Consider the following 27316-nt stretch of genomic DNA (forward strand, 5'->3'; position numbering starts at 1 on the left):
AAGGACATGGATTACTGGAACCATGTCCTGTGGTCTGATGAGACCAAGATAAACTTATTTGGTTCAGATGATGTCAAACGTGTGTGGCGGCAACCAGGTGAGGAGTACAAAGACAAGTGTGTCTTGACTACAGTCAAGCATGGTGGTGGGAGTGTCACGGTCTGGGGCTGCATGAGTGCTGCCAGCACTTGGGAGCCATAGTTCATTGAGGGATCATAAATGACAACATGTACCGTGACTTACTGAAGCAGAACATGATCCCCTCTCTTCAGAGACTGACCGACAGGGCAATATTCCAACATGATAACGATCTCAAACACACCTCCAAGATGACCACTGCCTTAATAAAGAAGCTGAGGGTAAAGGTGATAGACTGGCCAAGCATGTCTGCAGACCTAAACCCTATTGAGCATCTGTGGGGCATCTTCAAATGGAAGTTGGAGGGGCGCAAGGTCTCTAACATCCACCAGCTCCGTAATGCAGTCATGGAGGAGTGGAAGATGACTCCGGTGGCAGTGCTGGAAAATAATGGTGGCCACGCAAAATACTGACACTTTGGGCCCAGTTTGGACATTTTGATTTAGAGGTGTACTCAGTTTTGTTTCCAGTGGTTTAGACATTAATGGCTGTGTGTTGAGTTATTTTGAGGGGACAGCACATTTACACTGTTATACAAGGTGTACACTCACTACTTTAAATTGTAACAAAGTGTCATTTCTTCAGTGTTGTCACATGAAAAGATTTAATAAAATATTTAAAAAAATGTGAGGGGTGTACTCACTTTTGGGAGATACTGTATATATATATATATATAATTTTTTTTTTCTTTTTGTGAGATACTGTATTTTACAGGGGCCTATTGTCTTAATGCTTTGGACAGGCTGAAGCATATATGTCATTTTGCCTATAGTTCAACTTTAACAGGTACATTTTCACAAGAAGTCAAAAACACTGTAATAATAAGAATTACAATAATAATAACTGAAAAACATACACCCAATGAACAAAACAACAACATTTACCTCCATTGGATTAACTGTGATAGTCAAAGCAGAGTCATCCCAGTCCATTTCAGTGTCTTTTGTTTTCTCTTTTTCTGGAAAGTCTTGTTGGTGAACTGCTCGCAATCTGAAGATTCCCAGCACAACAATAATCACCAAAATACTGATACAAGCCACAAGGACAATTGTTGTAGCACCTGGGGAGACTAAACAATAATTTGACATATTAGCATTTCTTATACATTTAAATTGTAAACAGTAAAAAGCAATACAATAATATAATTCCTTGATAATTAGAAGTTAAAATTTATTTTTTTACTAAGGTCTAAGTTTTGCCATTGCCATCATACTGTATAATTAATTTACTGACCTTATACACCAAAGTGCAAAAGGTTTACCAATATTAAAAGGATGGAGATTAAGATGAAGACTTAGTTTTATTAAAGTTCCTCCACTTTTTAAAAGACCTATTGTCAGAGTGTCATTGTGAGCTACAATGTTCTCAGAAGAGAGAAGACTTGCCTAGAGGAGCTTTTCAGTAGAATATGTGCTGCGGACTGAGTCAAAGCAGATTTATAATGCAGTCTAAGTTCAATGAACAGTTATAGAACTTAAAGTGAAACTTGAACATTGCAAAATTTTAATACTAAGCATTAAGAGCAGATACCTAAGATCAAATATTTTACTATTATCAGTTAGAATGACCTCTTTAATCTCATTCTGATTTAATTTACATTGTTGCTTGGACCTGACTTTTTGGTTAAGCATCATCCCTCAATCTAATAAGAGTGCATTTACTAGTCATTGACACAGTCTTATTCGAAAGTAGAATGGCAGATAGCCAAAGTTTAAGGAAAAGCCAGGTTCAAGTGACAAAGTGACATTAAATTAGAATCCAGTCAAAAGCTAACTAAGCTTAAACCCACTCCCACTCATATTCTAAGCCCTATGCTAACTACCCTGCAAAAGAAAGATGTGTATACTTACCTAATCTAAGGGGGCTCTGGTCCAGTCATCTCCCCAGTGACTGGCTTCAGGAGAGAGCAGCGACAATGGCTGCAGAACCTAGGTGGCATCACCCGTAGACTTATTAAAGGGCATCTATTGTCCTCTGTACCATCACCCGAAGACTTATTTTGGGACATCTATTGTCCGCTGTCTCTCCTCTTCCCTGAAGCCGATGCTGGGACCTGATCATGTGACCATGACCAGATCCCCTTCAATTAGGTAAGTGTACACAACTTTTTTTTTACAGGGTAGTTAGCAGAAAGCTTAGAATGGGGTGACAATAGGTTTAAGCTTAGTTAGCTTTTGACTGGACTTCTACTTTAAATTCTTTAGGTTTTTTTTTGTGGTGTCTACTTTTAGCAATTTTATATTTTTATTTATTTAGTTAACCATTATTTTATCTGTAGCTTAGTGCAGAAAAATAGGTGAGTCAGTCACACAAGCAAGAAATTACATTTCCAGGGGTATTCAATAAACTATCAGTGTTGACATATTGCAATTCCTTTTTGAACTTTTTTTGAAAATTACATAGATTCCTGATTAAAATGTAAAGGGTGTAGCTTTTTAATTTTACTGAGCGGTGGAAGTACAGTTATTGCTATACTTCTGACGCTGCTTAAGAGTTGCAGAGTCCTCCTGCCTAATCAGTGTATTATGTCAACCCATGCACAAAAATACAAAGCCTTCTATGAATGAGCAGCAAAGTGAAGGGGTGGGCAGAGGTGCTGCTGTATGAGATAGCAGCATCTCTCCTGTCAAAGCACCAGGAGTATAGTGATAGCTGCACTCCCAATGCTTAGTGAAACAGTGAGTTGTACAAAAGAGATAAGTCCAGAGGTGGCATGCACCTTGTTGGACTTAACAATACTGTTAACCCTGGATTAACCAAAGCAAAAAGCTATTAAGGGACTTTTAGGTGGGTGGCCTAGTTAACAGAATTAATTGCCTATTCAGGATGCAGGGGAAATTATCTGGTTTCACCTCTGACATGATCTAAGTGGGCTTACCCCATAGTAAGCCAGCAGATCCTAGACAATCACTAAATTCCTGGAATTCAGCTCTAAGGTGGGATCTTTTTGGTAATATTGTACTAGTATAGTGAATTAAAAGTTGTATATGAAAATAAAGCCTTCTTTTAATATGTTCCAGTGTAGATATAAGTCTACTGGCCAACATGAATAGAAATACCATCAAATTCCAATCAACAGCAGTTTAGCAAGCAGCATGTGATGTGTTTGCTAGAGGAACATCACTGTGTTTGATATTCACAATAGTGCTATGGTATTAATACAGTATAATGCCCCTGTTTTCTTGACATAATGAAAACATTACCTACACTTTAAATAACAAGTAAAAAGTCAAAACACAATTTAGTAAGTGCAATGCAAGATTATTGAGTTTTTTTAAAGAATTTGATGTTATATGTTTCCTCAATATTAAGTATAATGCCAGTCTATTAAAGCAGATCATCTTCTGCCATCTGCCACCTGTGGGGTGGTACATGCCATGCTTTATTTGCTATGTAACAGGGATAAGCTTTGCTTTATCTACATTCAGAACTGATAATAATCTCAGAACTTTCTTTTTCCCATCTGTATTTAACAACCAGATGTTGCATTTAGAATTTTCATTGCTCATGCATTCATATGATACAGTATAGTATAAACAGTAAAATGTTGATATTTTTGTTTTGTTTTGTTTTATACAGTAATTTTTGTGTTCATAAAAATAGAATACAATATTGGAATTCATAAGCTGTTCATTGGACAGAAATTAAGAAGTCATATTAAGCTAGTAACAAACTTATCTGAAAGCCTCTAGAGTCTTTCCTTGCAATGTGCTGGTAATAGTCCTGGACCCCAGGGTTCAGCATCCCTACATTGCGGTCGCCAAAGGGAGATGAGGAATTGGACCTTCAGAGCCATTGAAGAGAACCCAGTCCCTCTCCCTCGCTTTGTGGAGGATAGCATCCTTTGAAGGGAAGTTTACAAACAGCAGACCACATCCCTCGGTGGATGTGTGTCATATCTTTGGGGTCTCAAGGCCCTGTGTACTCTTGTGAAATTGATTGGGGAATCCCGTGGCCCCTCTAAGTAATAGTTAAAAATAGAGAAAACTGTTTGTTCCAGTGAAGTTGTTTCCCCTTGTCCTAGGATACCTCTGGCTCACAAGTTTGCTAGTCCTACAAGCGATGGTGCATCTCCAGGAGGTGTGTGAGATATACAGTGGGTACGGAAAGTATTCAGACCCCCTTAAATTTTTCACTCTTTGTTATATTGCAGCCATTTGCTAAAATCATTTAAGTTCATTCTTCTTCCTCATGAATGTACACATAGCACCCCATACTGACAGAAAAACACAGAATTGTTGACATTGTTGCAGATTTATTAAAAAAGAAAAACTGAAATATCACATGGTCCTAAGTATTCAGACCCTTTGCTCAGTATTTAGTAGAAGCCCCCTTTTGATCTAATACAGCCAGGAGTCTTTTTGGGAAAGATGCAACAAGTCTTTCACACCTGGATTTGGGGATCCTCTGCCATTCCTCCTTGCAGATCCTCTCCAGTTCTGTCAGGTTGGATGGTAAACGTTGGTGGACAGCCATTTTTAGGTCTCTCCAGAGATGCTCAATTGGGTTTAAGTCAGGGCTCTGGCTGGGCCATTCAAGAATAGTCACGGAGTTGTTGTGAAGCCACTCCTTCGTTATTTTAGCTGTGTGCTTAGGGTCATTGTCTTGTTGGAAGGTAAACCTTCGGCCCAGTCTGAGGTCCAGAGCACTCTGGAGAAGGTTTTTGTCCAGGATATCCCTGTACTTGGCCGCATTCATCTTTCCCTCGATTGCAACCAGTCATCCTGTCCCTGCAGCTGAAAAACACCCCCACAGCATGATGCTGCCACCACCATGCTTCACTGTTGGGACTGTATTGGACAGGTGATGAGCAGTGCCTGGTTTTCTCCACACATACCGCTTAGAATTAAGGCCAAAAAGTTCTATTTTGGTCTCATCAGACCAGAGAATCTTATTTCTCACCATCTTGGAGTCCTTCAGGTGTTTTTTAGCAAACTCCATGCGGGCTTTCATGTGTCTTACACTGAGGAGAGGCTTCCGTCGGGCCACTCTGCCATAAAGCCCCGACTGGTGGAGGGCTGCAGTGATGGTTGACTTTCTACAACTTTCTCCCATCTCCTGACTGCATCTCTGGAGCTCAGCCACAGTGATCTTTGGGTTCTTCTTTACCTCTCTCACCAAGGCTCTTCTCCCCCGATAGCTCAGTTTGGCCGGACGGCCAGCTCTAGGAAGGGTTCTGGTCGTCCCAAACGTTTTCCATTTGAGGATTATGGAGGCCACTGTGCTCTTAGGAACCTTAAGTGCAGCAGAAATCTTTTTGTAACCTTGGCCAGATCTGTGCCTTGCCACAATTCTGTCTCTGAGCTCTTCAGGCAGTTCCTTTGACCTCATGATTCTCATTTGCTCTGACATGCATTGTGATCTGGAAGGTCTTATATAGACAGGTGTGTGGCTTTCCTAATCAAGTCCAATCAGTATAATCAAACACAGATGGACTCAAATGAAGGTGTAGAACCATCTCAAGGATGATCAGAAGAAATGGAAAGCACCTGAGTTAAATATATGAGTGTCACAGCAAAGGGTCTGAATACTTAGGACCATGTGATATTTCAGTTTTTCTTTTTTAATAAATCTGCAACAATGTCAACAATTCTGTGTTTTTCTGTCAGTATGGGGTGCTATGTGTACATTCATGAGGAAGAAGAATGAACTTAAATGATTTTAGCAAATGGCTGCAATATAACAAAGAGTGAAAAATTTAAGGGGGTCTGAATACTTTCCGTACCCACTGTATATCAGATACATTTTGTACTTCTTTAATGCCTTCCGTATGCAAAAAGTTTGCCTTCTCCATGTCACTCAGTCTTGCCTCAACCACCTGTAAATTGGTGCTAAGCTGGGATATTGCAGTCGAGAGTGTTGATTAAATGTTAGCCGTCACTTTATGTAGATCCAACAGGTTAGGCAGCTTGGCAGACAGAGTGTAGGCTATCTCACCTTCTCCCACAGTGTGGTCCGAATCATTGCTCGGTTAACATGTAGTTGGCATCTGGGAGGCCATGTAGCTGGTGCTGTGTCCTGAACAGCAGCATTCCCAGTATTGTGCCAGTATTCCCCATTGTGCAAAGGGTTTTTTTTTTTTAACTAAAGGCAAATTCACTGTGCACTACAAGTTCACTGCTAGAGCACTTGGAAGTACAGTTGCTGTAGATCTGAGGGGAACATGCAGGGACAATATAAAACAGCATTTTTGCTTGCACATGATTGCTTGATAAAAATCAGCAGCGCTTCCCCTCATTTCAGATATTCCCCTCAGATCTACAGCGACAGCACTTCCAAGTGAGCTTATAGTGTACGGTGATTTACCTTTAGTAAATAACCCCAAAAGATAGAAAGCTCCCGTGTAGCCATTTTAGGACCCCAGTGTGCAGGACCATCTTAGGCCAGACCCAGACCACACCACACCACATTATTATTTTAAATAGTGTTAATGCCGCATCATTGTTTGATAACACTTTATATTAGATCTAAACAGACTCTGCAATCACATGAATCCACAAGAGGAAATCAAATTTACATACCTCGACTTTCATGCCCCAACACTTCAGTATTTGGATTCTGAAGAGATGGCATGAACTGCGGCTGAATCGCCATGTGGTTTACATGCTCCATATAATTGGAATTATGCAAAATATTAACCTACATAGAAAAAAAAAAATCAATGTTATTTACTGTGTTTGGAATACTGTTTAAATGCTATGTTTCATGCAAATATAACATATTTTCATCCTTTCACTGTCTTATGTATGCATACTGTTTTTTTAGGATTTTGAGAATATGTAATAGATCCAGTATGTTTTCTGGGCAGTTAGGATTTGTTTGTTTGTTTTCTTTTTCTCTCTTTTACTTTCAATGCCAGCCCATATGAAATAACAGTTTATTTCATAGCCAAATGCATCTCTTCTAAATAATTTTAAGGTCAAACTGCAGATTTTTTTACCCTATGGTGCCATCCAAAAATTGATTATCTGCTAATTTTATATCTTCTCTACTGATAAACAGTGAATGGTTTATGTCTTATTGTCCTGCAAAATATAGAAAGTGTATGTATGCCCAAAACATTTTATTTGATTTTGAATAAAGTAGGGAAGGGTTAAACTGCTATTATTTTTTTATTTTTTGCCCTAATGGGGTTGTTTGCATTTGATTCTTGGCCTGGAGATTAGAGATGGCCTTGCGGTTCGCCCAGCGGTCGGTTCGCGGCGAATTTTGCTTGTTCGCTACCCGTCAAATTTTCGGACACATGGCGTTGTTCGCGGCGGCCATATTTGTTTACATTGGGGAGAATTTTGACCCGTGACACAGCCGTCAGGTGGAACGGGACAGCCAATTGAAACATTCCAGCACATGGACAGTGCCCCTACACTATAAATAGACCCGATCTGGCGGCCATTTCACATTCCGCTTTCTGCCAGTGTAGGGAGAGGTCTGCTAGACACATATAGCGCTGTGAAGATCCACAAAAGTCCTTTTGAGGGCTGGTATTTCGGTATAGGTCTAGTATCTTTTGAGCTTAGGGAGAGGTATCCTGTGGTTGCTTTAGGGGCAGTTAGAGATCGGCTGCAGTCACACACAAATCACTCTGCCAATGTCCACAAAAGTAATTTAAAGTGCTCCAATGTTGTTCTAGGTTCTATTACAGTTTCTTTACTATAGGGAGAGATATCCAGTGGTTGCTTTAGGGGCAGGTAGAGATCGGCTGAAGTCACAAACAAATCGCTCTGCCAATGTCCACAAAAGTCATTTAAAGTGCTCCAATGTCGTTCTAGGGTCTATTACAGTCTCTTTACTATAGGGAGAGGTATCCAGTGGTTGCTTTAGGGACAGTTAGAGATCGGCTGCAGTCACACACAAATCACTCTGTCAATGTCCACAAAAGTAATTTGGGCTGCACATTTTTTGGTATTGCACTAAAAAGGGGGTGGGGGGTGGGGGAGGGGGTTAATCCACAGTATAATATACTTTGTAGAAAGCATATTATAGTGGACTAGTAGTATTATTGTGCACTGTGCAGCATTGTGACAGGCGTGGTGGTGAGACTGAGCATTTCTGCAGCAACACTACACACAGTGGCAAACTCCCTGGCCAATTATTTGTAGAACTGGTGTGATAGACAAGTGGCCCCCCCAATAGCACATATTGAAGTGGGGTGTTATCAGAGTATACTTTTACAAGTGTATTTGTGTCCTGCAACAATATTGCCTCTTTTGCTGTGTGAAGTCTGATACACACAGTGCCAAACTCACTGTCCATGTTTTTGTAGAACTGGTGGAATAGACCAGTGGCCCCCCCAATAGCACATATTGAAGCGGGGTGTTATTTAACAGTATACTTTTCTAAGAGTGTATTTTAGTCCTGCAAAAATTTGGCCTCTCTTGCTGTGTTGACTGTGCTACATACAGTGACAACAGTTACTGGCCAATTATTTGTAGAACTGGTGTGATAGACCAGTGGCCCCCAATAGCACATATTGAAGTGGGGTGTTATCAGATACTTTTATAAGTGTATTTAACAGTATACTTTTCTAAGATTGTATTTTAGTCCTGCAAAAATTTGGCCTCTTTTGCTGTGTTACTGTGCTACACACAGTGACAACAGATACTGGCCAATTATTTGTAAATCTGGTGTGATAAACCTGTGGCCCCCCAATACCACAGATTGAAGCGGGGTGTTATCTACCTTTTTCCAGATATATTGCGATTCTCTAGAGACTGTTGTCACAGGGTAATTAAAAAACATGACAGGCAGAGGAAGAGGCAGAGACGTACGCAGGGGTGGTAGGGGTAGGGCAGGAGCGGTAGGCCGGAGCCTAACTGTGAAGTTTCAAAAGCTGCGTGCAATTACGACAAAGGACGCACCAGACTTGGTTGAGTGGGTCACTCAGCCTTCCTCTTCTGCACCCTCCTCATCCTCTCTATCAGCACCCTCTTCACGCTCTGCTGTGTGCACCCCCAAAGACACCACCACCACCACCACATACCCTCCACTTGAGCAACACTACACACAGTGGCAAACTCCCTGGCCAATTATTTGTAGAACTGGTGTGATAGACCAGTGGCCCCCCCAATAGCACATATTGAAGTAGGGTGTTATCAGAGTATACTTTTACAAGTGTATTTCTGTCCTGCAACAATATTGCCTCTTTTGCTGTGTGAAGTCTGATACACACAGTGCCAAACTCACTGTCCATTTTTTTGTAGAACTGGTGTGATAGACCAGTGGCCCCCCCCAATAGCACATATTGAAGCGGGGTGTTATTTAACAGTATACTTTTCTAAGAGTGTATTTTAGTCCTGCAAAAATGTGGCCTCTCTTGCTGTGTTGACAGTGCTACACACAGTGACAACAGTTACTGGCCAATTATTTGTAGAACTGGTGTGATAGACCAGTGGCCCCCCAATAGCACATATTGAAGTGGGGTGTTATCAGAGTATACTTTTACAAGTGTATTTGTGTCCTGCAACAATATTGCCTCTTTTGCTGTGTGAAGTCTGATACACACAGTGCCAAACTCACTGGCCAATTTTTTGTAGAACTGGTGTGATAGACCAGTGGCCCCCCAATAGCACATATTGAAGTGGGGTGTTATTTAACAGTATACTTTTCTAAGATTGTATTTTAGTCCTGCAAAAATTTGGCCTCTTTTGCTGTGTTAACTGTGCTACACACAGTGACAACAGATACTGGCCAATTATTTGTAGAACTGGTGTGATAAACCTGTGGCCCCCCAAAACCGCAGATTGAAGCAGGGTGTTATCTACCTTTTTCCAGATATATTGCGATTCTCTAGAGACTGTTGTCACAGGGTAATTAAAAAACATGACAAGCAGAGACGTATGCAGGGGTGGTAGGGGTAGGGCAGGAGCGGTAGGCCGGAGCCTAACTGTGAAGTTTCAAAAGCTGCGTGCAATTACGACAAAGGACGCACCAGACTTGGTTGAGTGGGTCACTCAGCCTTCCTCTTCTGCACCCTCCTTATCCTCTCTATCTGCACCCTCTTCACGCTCTGCTGTGTGCACCCCCAAAGACACCACCAACTCCACCACATACCCTCCACTTGAGTCACTGGAATTATTTTCTGATCTATCACAAGATGTTTGCGATGCACAGCCATTGTTGGAATCGGATCAGGAAGAGGTAGCAACAGCCGCCACTCAGCAGTCTGACGACAGTACCCAGATCAGCCCAAGGAGGTTGGCCCCCGCTGTTGCTGCCTACTCCGAAATCTCGAATGTTAGTGGTGGGGAAGATGACGTTAATGATGATGAGTCTATGGACGTCACGTGGGTGTCCACAAGAGAGGAAGAGGAAAGGAGTTCAGAGGGAGAGACGGACCGGCAGATAGGGAGGAGAGGCAGGCAGTACTTGCATTTCACAAGAGGTAGAAAGCAGACTGCAAATGTATCAGGAGCGAGCCATCAACCATGTACAGTCACATCTGGCACTCCCAGGACACCGGCACATGGCTCTGCAGCGTGGGCTTTTTTAATGTGTCCGTTGCTGACAACAGCGTTGCCATCTGCAGCCTTTGCAGTCAACGCATAAGTCGCAGAAAGCCACACACTTAAGAAGGCACCTAAACCTTCACCGAGCCCAGTGGGAGCAACACCGTCAGAACCCACAAAGCCACACTCCAGGCTCTCACCGTCCAGCCCCTTCTCCTTCTGCTTCTCCTTCTCCTCTCTCCTCACATTTGCCCTCCACTCCACCTTCCATGATGCCGTCATAACGTTGTTCTGGAAAAAGGCAGGCTTCTGTGGTCCAAATGTTGGAGCGGAAAAAAATTATGACGCTGGATAACCCTCTTGCCCAACGTTTGACTGCTGGCTTGTCGGAACTGATAGCCCGCCAACTACTGCCATATCAACTGGTGGACTCAGAGGCCTTTCGTAAATTTGTGGCCATTGGAACACCACAATGGAAGGTCCCAGGCAGGAAATATTTCTCGCAAAAGGGCATTCCAGAGCTGTATGACCATGTTAAGTGGCAAGTGAATATATCTCTGGCACACAGTGTTGGTGCCAAGATACATCTGACCACAGACACATGGTCTAGCAAACACAGGCAGGGAAGGTATATCGCTTTTACTGCCCACTGGGTGAACCTTCTGACGGCTGTTAAGCATGTAACCCGAGGCACCCATGTAGATTTAGTTGTACCGCCACGGATTGCAAGCAGGCCTGCCTCTTTTTCTCCTCCTCCTCCATCCTCCCTCTCCTCCTTGGCTGACTCCTCCTCTTCTGCTGCTACCACCGTCTCTTCTCCTGTGCCACCCAAGATCCCCAGAACCTATTCCACATGCCAGGTGAGACGTTGCCATGCTGTGCTGTGTCTGTTGTGCCTAAAAGCCAAGAGCCACACTGGTCCTGCACTCCTTTCAGCTTTGCGTTCACAGGCATATCAGTGGCTGAGACCGCTGAATTTTTCAGTTGGTAAAGTGGTGTGCGACAACGGTGCCAATCTGCTGAGTGCGCTGAAACAGGGCAAAATAACACACGTGCCATGCATGGCACACGTAACACACGTGAACTTGGTGGTGCAGCGATTCATTGGCAAATACCCTGGGGTCCAGGACGTCTTGCGGCAGGCCAGGAAAATTTCAGGGCATTTCCGAAGATCTTATACAGCCATGGCTCGCCTTGCTGAGATTCAGCGGCGACACAATCTGCCCCTCAGGCGTCTTATTTGTGACTGCCCGACGCAATGGAACTCAACATTGCATATGCTCGATAGGCTGCTCCAGCAGAAACGTGCAGTTAACGACTACCTGTTCGAACAGGACAGATTCTGGGGAGCTTGGATTTTTTTCACCTCGCCACTGGCTGCTCATGCGGGATGCATGCAGACTTCTGCAGCCATTCGATGAGATCACCAAACTGGTCAGTCACGGCCAGGGCGCCATAAGTGACATCATACCTTATGCCTTCTTTCTGGAGCGTGTATTGTGTCGTGTCATTGATCAAACCGTCGAGGAGCAGGAGCAGGAAGATCAGGAAGTCGCAATGTTGGATGAATTCCCAGGGTGCTACTCCATCTGAGACAAATCAACAGCAGGAGTCTGAAGAGGAGTCAGAGGAGGAGGATGGTGCTGGGGGGGGGGGGTGAGGAGGAGCAAGAAGAGCATGCTTTAAACCTTTCTGGGATCCCTAGTGTTATCCGTGGATGGGGGGAGGAGAACGAGGATGACATTATCCTGGATGATGAGCTGGAAGCAGGCCACTATACCGCTTCCAGTTTAGTGGGAATGGGGGCCTACATGCTGCAGTGTTTTAAGGGGGACCCCTGTATAAAACGCATAAAGGCCAAGGACCAGTACTGGGTGGCAACGTACTTTGACCCCCGATACAAACATAAAATGGCGCAAATGTTACCACAATCACAGAGAGCGGTCAGAATGCAGCACTTCCAGGCCTTGCTGCGGGAAATGCTGCATTCTGCTTTTCCGTGCACTGGCAGAGGAATTTCCAGTCACAGAGAGACAGTTGCGGGTAGCAATCCAACAGCGCCTGCAAGAAGAGGGTGGTTGGAAGATGTCTTGGTCACTTCAGATATGAGATCCTTCTTTCAGCCGAACCATCGACAGCTGTACTCCGGACTACCTCTAGCCATCAAAAACTAAGCTTTTGGCCGTCAGTTCAAACCATGTGAGCTAATTTTTGGAGCCTATACAGGCCGACACTTACGGTTCTGTGTACTGTGAATGCCTACCGTACCTCTAGCCATCAAAAACTAAGTTTTTTGCTGTCAGTTCAAACCATGTGAGCTAATTTTTGGAGCCTATACAGGCCTACACTTATGGTTCTGTGTACTGTGAACGCCTACCATACCTCTAGCCATCAAACACTAAGTTTTTGGCTGTCAGTTCAAACTATGTGAGCTAATTTTTGGAGCCTATACAGGCCGACACTTACGGTTCTGTGTACTGTGAACGCCTACCATACCTCTAGCAATCAAAAACTAAGCTTTTGGCCGTCAGTTCAAACCATGTGAGCTAATTTTTGGAGCCTATACAGGCCGACACTTACGGTTCTGTGTACTGTGAACGCCTACCATACCTCTAGCCATCAAAAACTAAGTTTTTTGCTGTCAGTTCAAACCATGTGAGCTAATTTTTGGAGCCTATACAGGCGGACTTTTGAGAAAAATTGCGGCTGGCGTTCGCGAACCGCCCCGGCCGATGTTCGTCCATCACTACTGGAGATACAGCAGGAAGTGAGAGGAAAACTGTTAAAAGTAAGTACAATTTCATTTCTAGACAATTGCCATCGGAACAAGGGTCTGTGTTATAACATTTCCCCCATATTTTTGCTGTGGTGACAGCTGTAACATTTTAGACTTTCCATCACTTTATGTTTCGGTGGCCATGGTCACCAGGACAAACAGGGAGGATGAAATTCCCTACTGGCCAATGACAGCAATTAAAATCTGCCAGGGGGTTCTAATTCAGCCCAAAAAAAAAAAAGAACTGGGTATACATAAGCTTTAATAGCTTGTTTATTATTCAGAAGTGATTGATGATGCAATCATTAGCTGGCTAAATCAGTGTGTATGTGGCTCTTTCCAGTTGTTTAAACTATGCCCAGAACCACAAGGACAGATAGCACTATTATTATTATTATAATACAGGATTTATATAGTGCCAACAGTTTGCGCAGCACTTTACAATGTGAGGGAAGACAATACAGTTACAATACAATTCAATACAAGAGGAACTAGATGGCTAAGTTATACTGCCATAATGTGTAACTATGGCCATCACTGTGAATGTTCAGATCTAATGCAGCCAAGCTGAAATCTAAAGATGGTTGATATACAGTATATTTGATTGTAAATCTGCCTTAGGATTTGGCTTGCCACCTGGTTCTGTCTGTCAACCATCACCAGCAAGGTAATCACGCGGGCTGCAACCTGTGAGTTGTCCAACAGAAAAATCTATACCCTTCATTAGTAGTCCTGATAAAGTCAGGCACTCCTAGAACCTGCACCTCAGTGAAGACTTGCTGTGGACACAGAGGATTTACCTAGCAAAAGATAGAGGAGCTAGCAGAAAGATATTTCATGGAAAAAGGAACTTTATATAAATTAGGGTACTGACTGCAAAAGAGTATTGATCTTCTCATTAATGCATGTATTAAAAATACATATATGAAATCTATTCAACACATTATAAATATACAGAATATAACTAAAAACTATTAGAGCAAAAAGAACATTGCTTTTAGATGCAGAAAACAAATAAACCTTTGCAACCTCAGTCAAAGAAAAATAATATTCCCTAAAATCTGAATATAATATCTAAGTAAACTGCATATGCATTTGATTCCATTGTGAATGTGTAGAAGATATGTGACACATAGACAATAAAAAATACTGGATAGAGGAAATCATAACTACCTTTAACTGAGACTGAAGTTAGTGTAGAAGGACTGCCTCCCAAAATGCACCACCCCCCTGAATCTCAAAGTCTAGTGTGACCTCCTTGGAAAGGCTTGGCTACCATTTCACCTCATGGCATAGTCCTCATAAATAGTGTAGCAATGTGCACAGGTTGATGCCAGTCACTTTTAGGTGCAAAACAAAAGTAGTTTAATAACTCTCACTCAAAACTCTAGGGAGAGAAAGTAAGTGCACAAAACACCCATGGAATAGCAGACTCCAGAAAAGGGGAACACGGTACTTACAGCTTTCATAGATGGAGAACATTTAAGCTGACCCAGTACTTTGTGGCTGTAGTTCCTGACTCTAAAGCATTTACCAATTTAGATACCAACACGCTGAGGAGAGAACACTATACTCCAGTGAGGTCCAGATTTCCTATCCAAGCTTCTCTGGCCCCATTGCATCTGAAGTTCCTTTATGGCTCCTCAATGCCCAGGTTACACAAGCCAAGTCCCAAATTTGGGCTTTGTCCAGCCACATGGTCACAATCTAAGGCAGCTGACCTAAGAGGATTCAAAAGCTAAACACCCCTTCCCTTAGGCAGAAGGTCCAGGGAAGAATTAACTTCCCAAGGTCATTCCAAGAATATTTATACCATACTCCAGCCTGCACCACTGGCAATAAACCTCCTAGTGGTTGGTGACAGAAAGGTATTCCTAGCTTTGATTAGTGCAGTCTCTCACACTATTGCCAGAGGCACCAGTGTCAACTACTGGCAGCCGGAAGGAATTAAAAGTAACCAGAGCAAAGGAGAAATTTTGGAAGCTGAGCTATTAATCCAGCTATCCCAACCTCAGGTTATCATGACTGAGTGAAAATCTGCAGACTATACAAAATGTAGAACTTGCAGTGTGTCCATGAAAAATACATGGATTCAGCTCACCAGTAGCACTTAGGTCAACCATTGGTAGTAGGAATACATTCAGGGCTTCTTTGCTCACTTTTATTTAAAAGTAAAGGTTCCTTATACTTAGTTCCCAAAAAGGGGACTCCTGGCTATATAGCAGCTCACCTAAGGATTCACAGCTCTGAGCCTGGAATGCAGATTCTCAACCCCGAACACAATTGTGCTCCTGCAATCATCTGATCAGTGCAGATAGACAGACTTCCTTCTGGTTTCTGGCACCAGAACAGTCTCCTCAGAAGTGTGGATTCCTTAACCATAGTCAGCCCCTGTACTAAAAGGGCTGTGCACACCTGCAAAAAATGGATGTTTGTAAAATCTTACCGTAAAATCCTTTTCTCTTAAGCTCATTGACAGATGTAGTCCTCGTTGATTAATAACAACTCGGGTTATACTGCCCTCTACAGGAGTAGGACTAGACAGGAAAGAAAACGTTCTGGCCACACCCTAGGGGCAGTCCCAGAGGGTATATCCTCTCACTTCCTGCTACAGCAAATCAGTTATGTCACAAAGCAGTGTTTAGAGAATTTTAACCCAACCCAACTCAAAAACAGAGGGGCGGGTACTACGTCTGTCAATGAGCTTAAGAGAAAAGGATTTTACGGTAAGATTTTACAAAAATCCATTTTTCTCTGTCCCTCATTGACAGACGTAGTCCTCGTTGATTAATAACAACTCGGGACGTCCCAAAGCAGTACCACAAATGAGGGGTGGGATAACAGAAATCAAAATCCAGAAGGCCCAACCGGAGCCAACCAGAAGCATCAAGGACTCATCGAGCAAAAAGATGAGACCTAAGTGAAACACCCAACAAACCCTTGAGGTAGACCAACAGTCTCCTCAGATTGCGGTCTGCCGAACCTTGTGGCCAAAAGAGGCATCTGACGATGCCATCACATCAACTTTATAAAATGTTGTGAAGGTATGAACCGACGATCAAGTCATCGCCTTGAAAACCTGGATCGCTGACGCCTGATGGCGGAAGACCCAGGAGACACTAGGCGCCCGAGTAGAGTGCGCCTTAACAGGGAACGGAGGATTCCGACCCTTAATAGAATAAGCCTGTACCACCGTCTGACTGGTCCATCTAGATATGGTCCCGGCAGACACAGGCAACCCCCTTCAAGGGCTATCCGTGATCACAAAAAGTGAGTCCGTCTTACGAAAACAAGTTCGTAGTAGTCAAGTGTATCCTTCTGAACCCCATCCAAGGAGTGTAATGCAAACTCCCAAGGATGGCTAGTCTTAGGACACGGGGAAGGTAACACAATACTTTTATTCAGATGAAAAACTCTGAAAACCACTTTAGGAAGGAAGGATGGATCTGGAAGAAGAACCACCTTATCCCTATGAACCACCAGATATGGGGAACGTCAAGATAATGCGACCAGTTCTGACACCCTGCGTGCAGAAGTAATGGCCACCAAGAAGGCCACCTTATGGGATAATGTAAGCAAGGGAATCTCCCTAATATCTTCAAAGAGAAGTTTCTGAAGAACCGACCACACTAAATTAAGATCCCAGGCGGTAAGGGTGCGCGCACTGGCGGAGCCAGATGTCGCACCCCCTGGATGAAATTCCGCACCAAGGAATGATTAGCCAAAGGTTTCTGAAAGAAGATTGCTAACGCCAAAACCTGACCCTTGATAGTGCTCAAGGACAGTTTCTGCTCAACCCCTTGTTGCAGACAGACCAAGATTCGGGTCACCGAATAGGTATGTGGGGGAAATCCAAAAGATTCACACCACGCCATATAAGACTTCCATGTGCTAGAAGTCGCTTTCCTTGCTTTAACTACAGGTAGGAATAACTGAAGCTGACACTCCCTTGTCCTTCAGTACCTGGGTCTCAATGGCCAGGCCATTAAGCCAGCGATTGTAAAGCAAGATGGAAGATCGGTCCCTGAGACCGCAAATCCTCCCTGAGAGGAAGTCTCCAAGAAGCGTCCGCGACTAGCCTCACCAAGTCGGCATACCAGGCTCGACGAGGTCAGTCCGGAATTTCCAGAATAACTGGAATTCCCTCCACCTCTATCCTGCGAAGAAGTTCCCGCAGTAACTTGAGAGGATGGAAGGCATGCCGTAGCTGATACTGCTCCCACGGGGCGATCAGCGTTTCTGCTGCGTCCGCTAGAGGATCGCAGGTGCGAGCTACAAACCTCCGCACCTTCCTGTTGAGCCAAGGTGCCAACAGATCCACATCCGGGGTGCCCCAATGAAGGGACAGCTAGTGAAAAACCTCTGGATGAAGAGGCCATACCCCTTGATCCAGAATCTGATGGCTGAAATAATCTGCCTGCCGATTCCCCACCCCCGGAGTGAACACTGCGGGGAGATCCGGAACAAACCGTTCCGTCCAATGAAAGATGCTAGTCATTTCGATGGCCACCAGGACACTCTAAGTGCCCATTTCTTGACATAAGTCATGACCGTGGCATAGTGCGATTGGATCCGAATCGGGCTGCTCTAGAGCTGCTCGGTCCAGTAAATCAGACAAAATCTGATCGCTCTCAGTTCCGATACCCTATTGGTAACCTGGATGCTATCGGAAGGAATGACTTCCCCTGGTTGAGCATCGGAGACTTCCTGGTCCGCTCGCTCAACCGGATCTGATTGTCCAGGAAATCGGAATTCTGATTCCATTGGAAAAAAATCTCCTTCAGGAGAATTCGGGTATGAGACTGGGTATACGGTACTGCCTCTAAGAAGGCCACCATCAGTCCCAGCCAATTGACGGACAGCAACATCCGAATCGTTGACTGAACCTTCTGGAGTTTCTCCGCAAGGAGAAACTATCTTGCCCAGGATGTATCCAACATTAGGCCCAGATAGTTCAGTCTCCTGGTGGGAACCAGGGATGATCTTTGGGAAAGTGAAGAAAACGCTGATGTCCTGCGATGATGGGGATATAAGGATAGGCATCCTAAATGTCAATGGACGCCAGGAACTCCCCCTGATGCAGGGAGGCCACCACTGTTCGGATGGACTCCATCTTTCCCCAAGTCCAGAATTGAACGCACCTTGCCCTCTTTCCTGGGCATTGTGAACAGGTTCGAATAGAACCCCTGAAACCGTTCAATGTTAGAAGGGAAGAATCGTACCGGTGGAAGTGATCGAAACTCGATCCTGTATCCTGACCGTATGACCTCGTGAACCCCTTAGTCCGGGGTTCTGGCAAGCCATGGATCCGGAAACCGGTGAAGACATCCCCCCACCCCAGAGATGGGTAGGGGCGCATCAGGCTGTATACTTCAGGCTTGGCTGAGCCGGACTTTTTGTTTAGCCGACCAGCGCCCTTTGAAAAACCCTCTGAAGGGGCTTTGGAGGGTTTCGCCTTATCGCCCGCCCTCGCGGAACGAACAAACTCTTTATGAGCAGAAAGGGAAGGTCCTCGTTGGTTACGAGGTCCTCTTTATCCTAACAGTCTGTGGCAAGACAGCAGGTGGTACCGTCTATCCTTTAAAGAGGGATTCCTCAAACGGATAGCGCCTAGCCATGCGTTAGGAAATAACAGGGGTTCGTTTCAAAACGACCCGATTTGGGTAAAGGAAAATCCTTCGCCCTTTTGGTAGGCTAACAAGTACCCAAAAAAGAATTTCAGTCTCAGCTACCTATGCCGGTGTAACCTCAAGACTAAAGGTTTCCCGGACGGACACAACTAGTGCATCCACCACTCTTGTGCTATGGCGGAGGCAGAAACGTTCTCCTCACTGCTGAGGAGACATTACCTGAGACAACAGCCCCATAAGAGGGACCTGCAGCTGCATTGACCAGCTCCGAATCCGTATCTGAAGTATCAGATAAAAAATAGGGGTAGGCGGGGGTCGCTTCTTGACCCCCGTCCCTGACAGGCCACCTCCACCCCGGATAGCAAAGACTCCAAAACTGCCGATAATGCATTAAAAATAAGTGGGGTACTGGAGGGTCCTGCGGCCACCTTGAGGGGATCAGGTGGGGATACCTATGCGGCAGGGTCAATGATTATACAAGACATTTGCCAGCGACAAAAAATGACAAAGTAAAAATTTTTTTTCTTTTTTTGTCCCCAGTCGCAACAGCGCCCCTCAGTGTTACCTGCCTTTTTGGACCCCACAGAGAGAGAGAGAGAGAGACCCCAAGGCTCATCCCTGATGCACAGAAGTTTTCATCAGCTTGCTCAGTGCTGTCCTGTTACAGACAGGAAGTCTTTGGCCCTTTTTCCTGGGTAAAGGAGGTGGCTCCGCTCCTTAACACGCCTTCCGGCGCCTCCCCCTGGCTCCACGAGGTGTTTGGTCACCTCAAACATGGCCGCCCCCATGCTGGAGACACGAGGCTACGCCAATATGGCGGCCTCGTGTGCTCTGCAAGACAATGGCGGCGGCCTGTTAGGATAGCGGCGGCTTAGCAGCGGCCTGCGGGATGCTGTATTCGGCCTAGCGGCCTGCGGGAGTGCATCGGCCCCCCAAACTTCACTCTGGATGGTGATCAGCCTGGCCGGCGGTACCGGACCCTGGCGGGCCGCATGCGGTCCGTGGGCCGTCGGAAGGCAGCCTGCCCTTGCTGGAGGAATGCGATCTGGACTGCAGTTATACATGCATAGACATCGCCCTGTGAACACCTCTGACAGGTAGAATACCTTATGCTACCACAGTAATATTCTAGTACTGCCACTGACTTCAGTCATCTTTACAGTTTTGAAATGACATTAGATTGTCAGCTCCCAAACCAAGCCTCCTGGTTTCTTGTTCACAAAAATCACACTCAAATAGAGGGATCTGTGACATGTTATAGGATAGAGGGGAGACCCATCCTTACCATTTCAGAGAGGGGCCCGCGTTCACCACAAACCCGTCAGGGGGAAAAGGGGGAACATACTACTCACCATACCGGAACCAGGCGGGCGCCAATTTCTGACAGTACCCCTCTCCACTGGGGTGGGAGGGCTGTCGACCAATACGGACACCGTGACTCATGGTCATTGGCGTTTAAGCGAGACGTTTAACTCGCAGGGTCAGTCCCCGTCCAGTGGGACTATGTCGCGGCCGACCCAGCGCGGAGCTATGGCCTGCACGCGCTCGTAGGCTGAACTGGGGTGACCACTGGATCTCAACATCCAGCCCGTCGCCCAGTTCCAGCTTTCTTGCTTGAAGATCTCACAGGAACACTGGAGAAAAAAGCTGTCTAAAAAATCTTTCTAAGAAAAAAATCCTGCCAGGACCGAAGATCCTAGCAAGGCATCTAGGTCCTTACTCCTAACTAGACAGAAAAAAACTGATTTGCTGTAGCAGGAAGTGAGAGGATATACCCTCTGGGACTGCCCTTAGGGTGTGGCCAGAACGTTTTCTTTCCTGTCTAGTCCTACTCCTGTAGAGGGCAGTATAACCCGAGTTGTTATTAATCAACGAGGATTACGTCTGTCAATGAGCGACAGAGAAATCAGGATTTAGGTTGCTAGTAAAATGTGGATGCAGAGTTAAAAGCCTCACCCTGTTCAATACTCTGCAAAGCTTCCAGACTCTAGGACCCTGCCCAAGTTTGACCAGAGCTGGAGAAAACTGCCAAGCTGGTTTTCTCCATTCAAACCAAATTCCCTGGAGAATATATCCGGGGCTTTTCCCAGCAGGAATACAAAGGAATGCAGTTCTGGCACCTCCAGCACTGAAAGAATGTAATGACAATGGGGGTTTGGGTTGCTGAAGGATCTATTGATGATTGTTGCTGCCTGATGGGGGACTTATTGCCACTGAGGTAAAAATAGTGTTGTGTGTGGGGGGGGGGGGGGCTTTTGTTGCTGGGCGGATCTTTTGTTGCTTGTGTGTGTATGAGGGAGGGCTCATATTTTGCTAGGGGGTCAATTGTTGCTGGGAGGGATCTACTGTGGATGAAGGGAGGGGTCTGATGTTGCTGGTTGCTGGAGGGTCTATTGATGCTGGCTGCTGGAAAATCTACTGTTGCTGACAGGGTTTTATTGTTTCTGGAGTGTATCTATTGTTGCTGAGGGGTCTGTTGTTCCTGAATGCAAGGGATCTATTTTCCTGCTTGTGTTAGCATTAACATATTCAAAATTCCATACAAATTTCTTAACAATACAAAATGATACTTAGTTCCTTTTTCTCTTAAAGGGGCAGTACTGAGAGGTGTGTAGGGGGTAGAGCCAAGTGACAGAACTCGTGGTGGGGTGGAGAGAAGGAGTGACTCAGAAGGGGAGAATATCTGAACCTATTCTCTGTGAAAAAGCACTGCATATATCATTTAATGAATGAGTTAATTAATTAATATTTCTATAGCATCGGTCTCTCTGGGCACTCAAAGAGCTTTATCTTCTGCTGGGGCAGAAGGTGAGACAGCCATTTTGGGCATTCTTAGTAGAATATAATATTCTGGCAACATCGCCATATGTATATGGGCAAATAAATAAATGCTGTGCTAAAATATTGATGGGCTTTATGTTCAAGTCGAACGTACATTTGACTCGAATATTGGGTGTTCATGTGTTCGCTGAACACATGAACACCCAGGGCGCTCGGCGGGAAGTTCACCCACAGACAAGCGCCCCATAATGCACTGCGTGATTGCAGTGCATTAAGTGCTTGTGATTGGCCAAAGCATGCACCTGACCAATACACAATGTTCTGTCAGAGCCATGATTGGCCAAAGCAGGGTGCCTTTGGCCAATCATGTCTCAGAGGCTAAGTCCACACCCCACACTATATAAGACTTCTGCTCACAGGGCAGCTATGTATAAAGTGTGACAATAGAGGTTAGGCAGGTAGTTAGTGGATAATGAGTCAGTTTAGTGTAGTCAGTGTAGTGTACAGGCATACCCCACTATTAAAATGTATGGATATGTTTTAGTTCTGGGTCCCCGCCCGGTGCTCCCCAAGTTTGGTGTCCCTGTCACTTATGGTTCGTGAGCTGTGCCAGGTCAAGCTAACCAATATTTCCCATAGATGCCAATGGTAAAGACAGGGAGCAGTGCCATGTCAAGCTGACCAATATTTTCTATGGATGCCAATGAGCACTAAAAGCTGAAAATTGGTTTAGGCACGAAGGGGGTGAAAGTGCCCTGTATTTAAGTGGTTAAGGAGAACCCTATAACAGAATTTAAAAAAAAAAATGGTATGGGGTCCCCTCCAAAATCTATACCAGGCCATTTGGGTATTACATTTTAAGGGGGACCTACACGCCAAAATAAAAAAAAAATGGTGAGCCCCCCAAAGCACCTTGTCCCCATGTTGATGGGGATAAGGGCCTCTGCCCGACAACCCTGGGCTGTGGGGGTCTGCGGGTGGGGGGCTTATCGGAAACTGGAAGTCCTCTTTAACAAGGGGGCCCCCGATCCTGCCCCCCATGTGAATGGGCATGGGTACATCATACCCATTCACCAAAAAATTGTAATAAAGTAAAAACCACAAAGCACACATTTTGACAAGTCTTTTATCAAAAAGAAAAAAAAAAAATACTGTCGCTTGATGTAAAAACATTGTCAATCATTGTCAATCACGATGCCCGCCAGACCTGAAAAATAGAAAAAAATTGCGAAAAAAGCTTTGCCTCTTAAGAGGCTACCTGCGGTATGCCCAATCTTTGGGTTTGACAGTTATTTTATAGACAAGGGGTGGGGCCACCTGGTTACATCCCCTGGTGGCACCGCCCCCTTCTGGAGTCACATGGGTTATTTGGAAGAGGCCCTTGTCTCCATCAACATGGGGACAAGGTGCTTTGGGGTGGGGGGGGCAGAGCTGCTCGCTCATCCCCTCCCTTTCCTGACCTGCCAGGCTGCATGCTTGGATAAGGGTCTGGTATGGATTTTTGGGGGAACCCCATGCCATTTTGTTTTTTATTTTGGCATTAAAGCCGCAAGTATGTTTAAATTACTTTTTTTCTTTTGAAATTTGTTAGTATTGCTGCATCAGGCTCCATACATTATACAGATGCACCACTTTCCAGGCACATTAATGGGACCCCCAGGCACGATATTTAAAGAATTTTTTCATTTTTTATTGTTTCACTTTAAGCATCATTAAAATCACTACTCCTTTAAAAACAATTGCTTTAAAAAAAATGTTTGCATTGATACATGTCCCCCAGGGCAGTACCCATGCCCCCATACACTTTTTATGATAATAACTTGCATATAAGCCTTAAAAATTTGGATTTTTGATTGTTCATGTTCGCGCCCCATAGACTTTAACAGAGTTTGCATGTTCGCTAGAACCTTTCCCTGTTCGAGATGTTCTGGTGCGAACCAAACAGGGGGGTGTTTAGCCCATCTCTAATAATAACAAATACATAAAATTTTAAATGCAAAATAAACAAAGAGATAGTCCCAAAACAAAAGGTTCAGGAGTCCCCAAAAAAATAGCTGTGATGAAAATTGTCCCAAGAAAAGTGTATCTTGTGAAGAAAAAACTGGTGCACATCTGTTTTTACAGGCCCCTAATACTTGTTCCTTGTGAATAGTTTGTACATGTTTTATTAATAATAAAAAAAAAAATCCTGATATATAGTTTTACACCATGTGGCTCTTCTGGCTTTCTTTTCATGTTTGCACTGGTTAAATCCATTTGCTGAGGAGATGTTTATGAAGATTTGACAGTGATCCTAAGGACGCCTTTTCCCTTCAACAGGGACCATTGAAATTCACATGCTCTTTTTGACTTATTATCTAAGAGTCCATCAACTGTAAGAGTTCATATTGCACATTGATGTGGTGATGTGGTGGGGAAGTGTTATGGTGTGCACCAGGGATTTCTTCACAAGATTCACTTTTCTTGGGACGGTTTTCATCACAACATTTTTTTGGGGACTTTTGATCCTTTTTTTGGGACTATATGTTTATTATGCCTTTGTAATTTTATGCATTTGTTATGAAAAAATCATGAAAAAGATCATAATTTTTTCTTTTTGCTAGAAAATTACTCAGAACCCCCAAACATTATATTTTTTTAGCGAGACCCTAGGAAATAAAATTCCCTTTGGAATTTTTTATGTCACACGGTATTTGCACAGCAATTTTTTTACAAGCAATTTTTTTTGGAAGAAAAAACACTTTCATGCATTAAAAAATCAAAACAGTAAAGTTAGCCCAATTTTTTTGTATAATGTGAAAGATGATGTTACACCAAGTAAATAGATACATTACATGTCATGCTTTATTGCGCACACTCGTAGAATGGCGCCAAACTTCAGATCCTAAAAATCTCACGAGGCTACGCTTTAACATTTTTTTACAGGTTACCAGTTTATTGCTCTCGGTTTGAATATAGTTTACATATGCGGACCTGACCTACATATGCGTTCGCTTCTTCGTGCAAGCATGAGAGGACAGGGAGCTTTAATTTTTTTTTGAATTGCTTATTTTATTTACATTTTTTTATTTTTACACTTTCCATTTACATTTTCTTTTTCTGATCGCTTTTATTTCTATTACAGTACAAGGAATGTAAACATCCCATGTAATAGGAATAGGGCATGACAGGTCCACTTTACAATGAGATCTGGGGTCTATAAGTCACCAGATCTCGTCTCTAGGCTGGAATGCCTGAGATGATGATAATAAAAAAATTATCTCGACTTCCCAGCCGAAAAAACAGCAGTGTTTACATCTGCTGGGGCCTAAAGCTAGTGATAATATCGCCCCGGGCCTACGTAGGTCTTAGGGATGACCAGGGACCATCTTGTGGTTTAATTATCAAAAAATAAAAGTAATTGAAATAAAAAAAAAACCACAGTTGGTTGCCAGATTGGGGATTCAATAGCTTGGAGGCAGACAGTGGCTCTATTCAATACACCTCATTTTCTCAAAAGCACACACATATCTCTAAATATGGCTCATACCAGGTAGATATCACCACACTGTATACTGAAATCAGAAGTGTTTCAACCTTTACTTTCAGTTTTGCCTGCAATGTGTAATTCAAGCATGGGGAGGAGGGGGGTATTAATAGTTTTAGATGTATTTGTCCCTGTTGTGTGTAAATGTACAAATGTGCTGCATAAAAGTTACATCTATATATTTTCAACCTAATGTTTAACAGTATATAATCATAGACTGGTCAAATTCTTAGCTATGATTTGCCATTATAAGGTGATTTCCATTCATTAGATTTGTATTAATTTCTATGTTTTCATATATTACTTATACTGTAGATATACCTTACCTCAAGATTAAATTCATTACTTGTATAACGTCCATTTAATTCAGAGCATTTGACTTTGAACTTTCGGCCAAAGATAGCAGCAGAATCCCAATGACGATAGCGGATTTGCTGAAGGACATCTTCATAGTTTTTCATTGTGTCTACACCTAAACAATTGAAGAATTCATGATCGATGAAATAAACACTGTAGAATTAACTTATCAACAGCCTTTTAAAAAAAAAATAAACAAATAAAAATAAAACTAAATATGTTACGGTTCTGAAGGCTAAATATATTTTACCTTGCTGTCCATGCATTAAGGCAAGAATGTTTAATTAACTGTATTGCCTCCTAACCCCCCCCCCCTTATACTTACCTGAACCATCACTTGAGCCAGTCTGGCACCCTGACGTGCCCATCTGTAGTAACTCTCCTCATCCTTACAGGCTTTTTTGAAGCAATGGAAGCCATTGGCTCCTGCTGCTGTCAATAAAATCTGATGATAAGGAAGTGGGGTGGGGCGGAGCTTTGGTGTACCACAATAGCAAGCGGCTTCCTGTGGTGGCACACTGAGAGGAGGAGGAAATAGGAGCTTGGGGGACCCAAGAAGAGGAAGATCAGGGCCACTCTGTGCAATTCCATTGTACAGTGCAGGTAAATGTATCATGTTTGTTTTCTTTTTTTTTTTTAATAACTTTACAGTCCCTTTAAAAGTTGCTCTTTTACAGTGCTTTAGATTTTCCTAATCATAAATGGAATAAGTTTGAAGGAAACTCTTATAGAACCTACCATGATGGCTACTAGGAGACTGCACATAGCAAGGTCTTGCTTTGAAGGTTTTTTGTAGCAGATAAAACCTGTTATTGATATATATTGCATGTCATTCTTTACATACCATAGATTGAATAGCCCTTGGTCGAATTAGTGGCATCAAGATGTTTCCCTTGCAGTATACTACGATCCAACTCCAGACATTCCTGTTTGGTGTTCAGCTCATCTCCCAAAACCAAGACATCACAGAAATCCAAATGATGTAAAGTTTCCTCCATTACCACTGCACCTGCACCTGGGGACAAGAACACACAACAATATAATTAGGATAAAATGTCAATGCTTGCTGTACAAAATCTACAAAACAATATAAAGCTGATAATAAAATTATACAGAGCTACGATTAATGTAACCTTTACTCGTTGCATTGGTTACAGTATATTTTAAAACACTGTCTCAACCAAATTGATACTGTAGTTTTAGTTGATGCTAGAAAGTTAAACTTTTTTCTTATGTGTAGGGACATAACTCTGTGCACAGTACAGCACACTTGCTATGGCCATTCTTCCTATTGGATTCTTACTTTAGTTTATGCTTTTGAGTACAGAAATGCTGAAAAAGATGCTGAAACATGTTAAAGTGGATGGGAACGCCCTAAATCCTCAGTTAAAGTTGGTAATTATTGCAGGAAGATCTAACTGTTGGAGCATCTAAAACAAATAAGTAGCCAGAAGCTGACTCAGTCCACCAGACTCCAACCACAACTCAAATATTGCTTTTGGGTGGACTGATCCTTTAATGTATCTTGCATTATGGGAGTCCTTCTCAATGTTTTTACCAACAAGAAACCCTAATAAATAATTTTCAGGTCTTGACAAACCCCTGCTAAAAATGATTGAACATACTGTGTTGCTCAAATGACATAGTGTGATAAGCTCCAGAA

The 27316-nt window shown here is 43.6% G+C and overlaps 1 protein-coding gene across 1 annotated transcript in view; it reads right to left on the bottom strand.

Annotated features, from left to right (window-relative positions):
• CLSTN2 (calsyntenin 2) overlaps positions 1-27316 on the bottom strand; it is a 1274185-nt gene that overhangs the window by 20437 nt on the left and 1226432 nt on the right. Inside the window, exons 13-16 of the mRNA XM_082249414.1 lie at positions 26498-26668; positions 25623-25768; positions 6660-6777; positions 1023-1207 (exon numbers count right to left, since the gene is read on the bottom strand). Of these exons, the coding sequence (XP_082105540.1) occupies positions 1023-1207; positions 6660-6777; positions 25623-25768; positions 26498-26668 (620 nt within the window). The remainder of the gene's footprint in view (positions 1-1022; positions 1208-6659; positions 6778-25622; positions 25769-26497; positions 26669-27316) is intronic.

The sequence above is a fragment of the Pelophylax lessonae genome (genome assembly GCF_965119305.1).
Source record: "Pelophylax lessonae genome assembly, chromosome: 3".
Classification (NCBI taxonomy): domain Eukaryota; kingdom Metazoa; phylum Chordata; class Amphibia; order Anura; family Ranidae; genus Pelophylax; species Pelophylax lessonae.